The sequence below is a fragment of the Rhinopithecus bieti genome, unplaced genomic scaffold (genome assembly GCF_001698545.2).
Source record: "Rhinopithecus bieti isolate Rb0 unplaced genomic scaffold, ASM169854v2 scaffold_76123, whole genome shotgun sequence".
Taxonomy (NCBI): domain Eukaryota; kingdom Metazoa; phylum Chordata; class Mammalia; order Primates; family Cercopithecidae; genus Rhinopithecus; species Rhinopithecus bieti.
Window position 1 is genome coordinate 1 of NW_016829215.1, and position 1,031 is coordinate 1,031.

The window sequence follows — 1,031 nt, forward strand, 5'->3', positions numbered from 1 at the left end:
CACTGAAACAAAACACCATTTTAGTCTTAACTATACTTTCATAAATAAAAAATGCAAACATCAAAGTAAACATGCAATTTTATTGCTCAATAAGGTAATTGCAGAAATCTTTATTTATTTGTTTATTTTGTCAATGTAAATGTTAGTCTCCGTTGTCATGCATAATTTGGTACAGTTTTAATGGAAGATCAGTTGTAACTAGTGTGATATTTGTCCAGTGGTGATGGTTGAGTAGCTGGCCTAGAAAGAGTGCTAGATGATATATCAGCTATCATAGACATTTGCAACCACCGGTGGCCTGCTGGTAGCAGGTTAGGATGTGGAGCCTGATTGACTGATGCTACAGTATATCTCGTTGGAACAGCAGGTGATTCTACTATCAGCTGCAAAAAACAGTTTTGAAAGGGAGATATTATGTGGTATTGAGAAGTTATGGTTGTAATAAAATTCACAATGTGGCCCCTTGCTTGCATGTATGTGCTGTGAGGGTGCATATGAATAGCGCTCAACTGATTTAAAATGGCATGTTGATCTGTTGCACTTTGTTCTGATGGTCCAATTGAGGTTGAACGTGAAGGAGGAGGGAAACCACTTATAACTGGATCAAATGAACTAGCAATTATCTTTCCGACAGAAGATTCCCTTGTTAGAGACATATTTAAATTTGTAGAGGTTGAAAATAAACTTTCTGCACTAACTTCAGCAGGTAAGGCAGGATTATGATTTTCCATGTTAGCCCCTTCTCTAAAATGCCTCTGGTTGAAATCTTCATGGAATAAAGTAGGTGTAAGTGAAGCATTTTTAATATCAATTATTCTTTGCACTCTTACTAAAAGTTGGGGAAAACCACGTTTGAAATTTGGATTATAATAGCACTTTAACCAAAACAAAACAAAAAAAAATGTAATTCAGTACCACTTTAAACCAAGGGACAAGTGACAATAACAAATATAGCACAATAAATTTCAGATTTCTGCTTCATCACACAAACTTAGTGTCATCAAATAATTCATGAACATTCTTTACTATTT

The 1,031-nt window shown here is 34.9% G+C and overlaps 1 protein-coding gene across 1 annotated transcript in view; it reads right to left on the reverse strand.

Moving 5' to 3' along the window:
- Positions 1-188: 188 nt before the first annotated feature.
- LOC108523933 (heat shock transcription factor, Y-linked-like) overlaps positions 189-1,031 on the reverse strand; it is a 64,643-nt gene continuing 63,800 nt past the window's right edge. The window contains exon 5 of the mRNA XM_017864701.1: positions 189-875. Within this exon, the coding sequence (XP_017720190.1) occupies positions 189-875 (687 nt within the window). The remainder of the gene's footprint in view (positions 876-1,031) is intronic.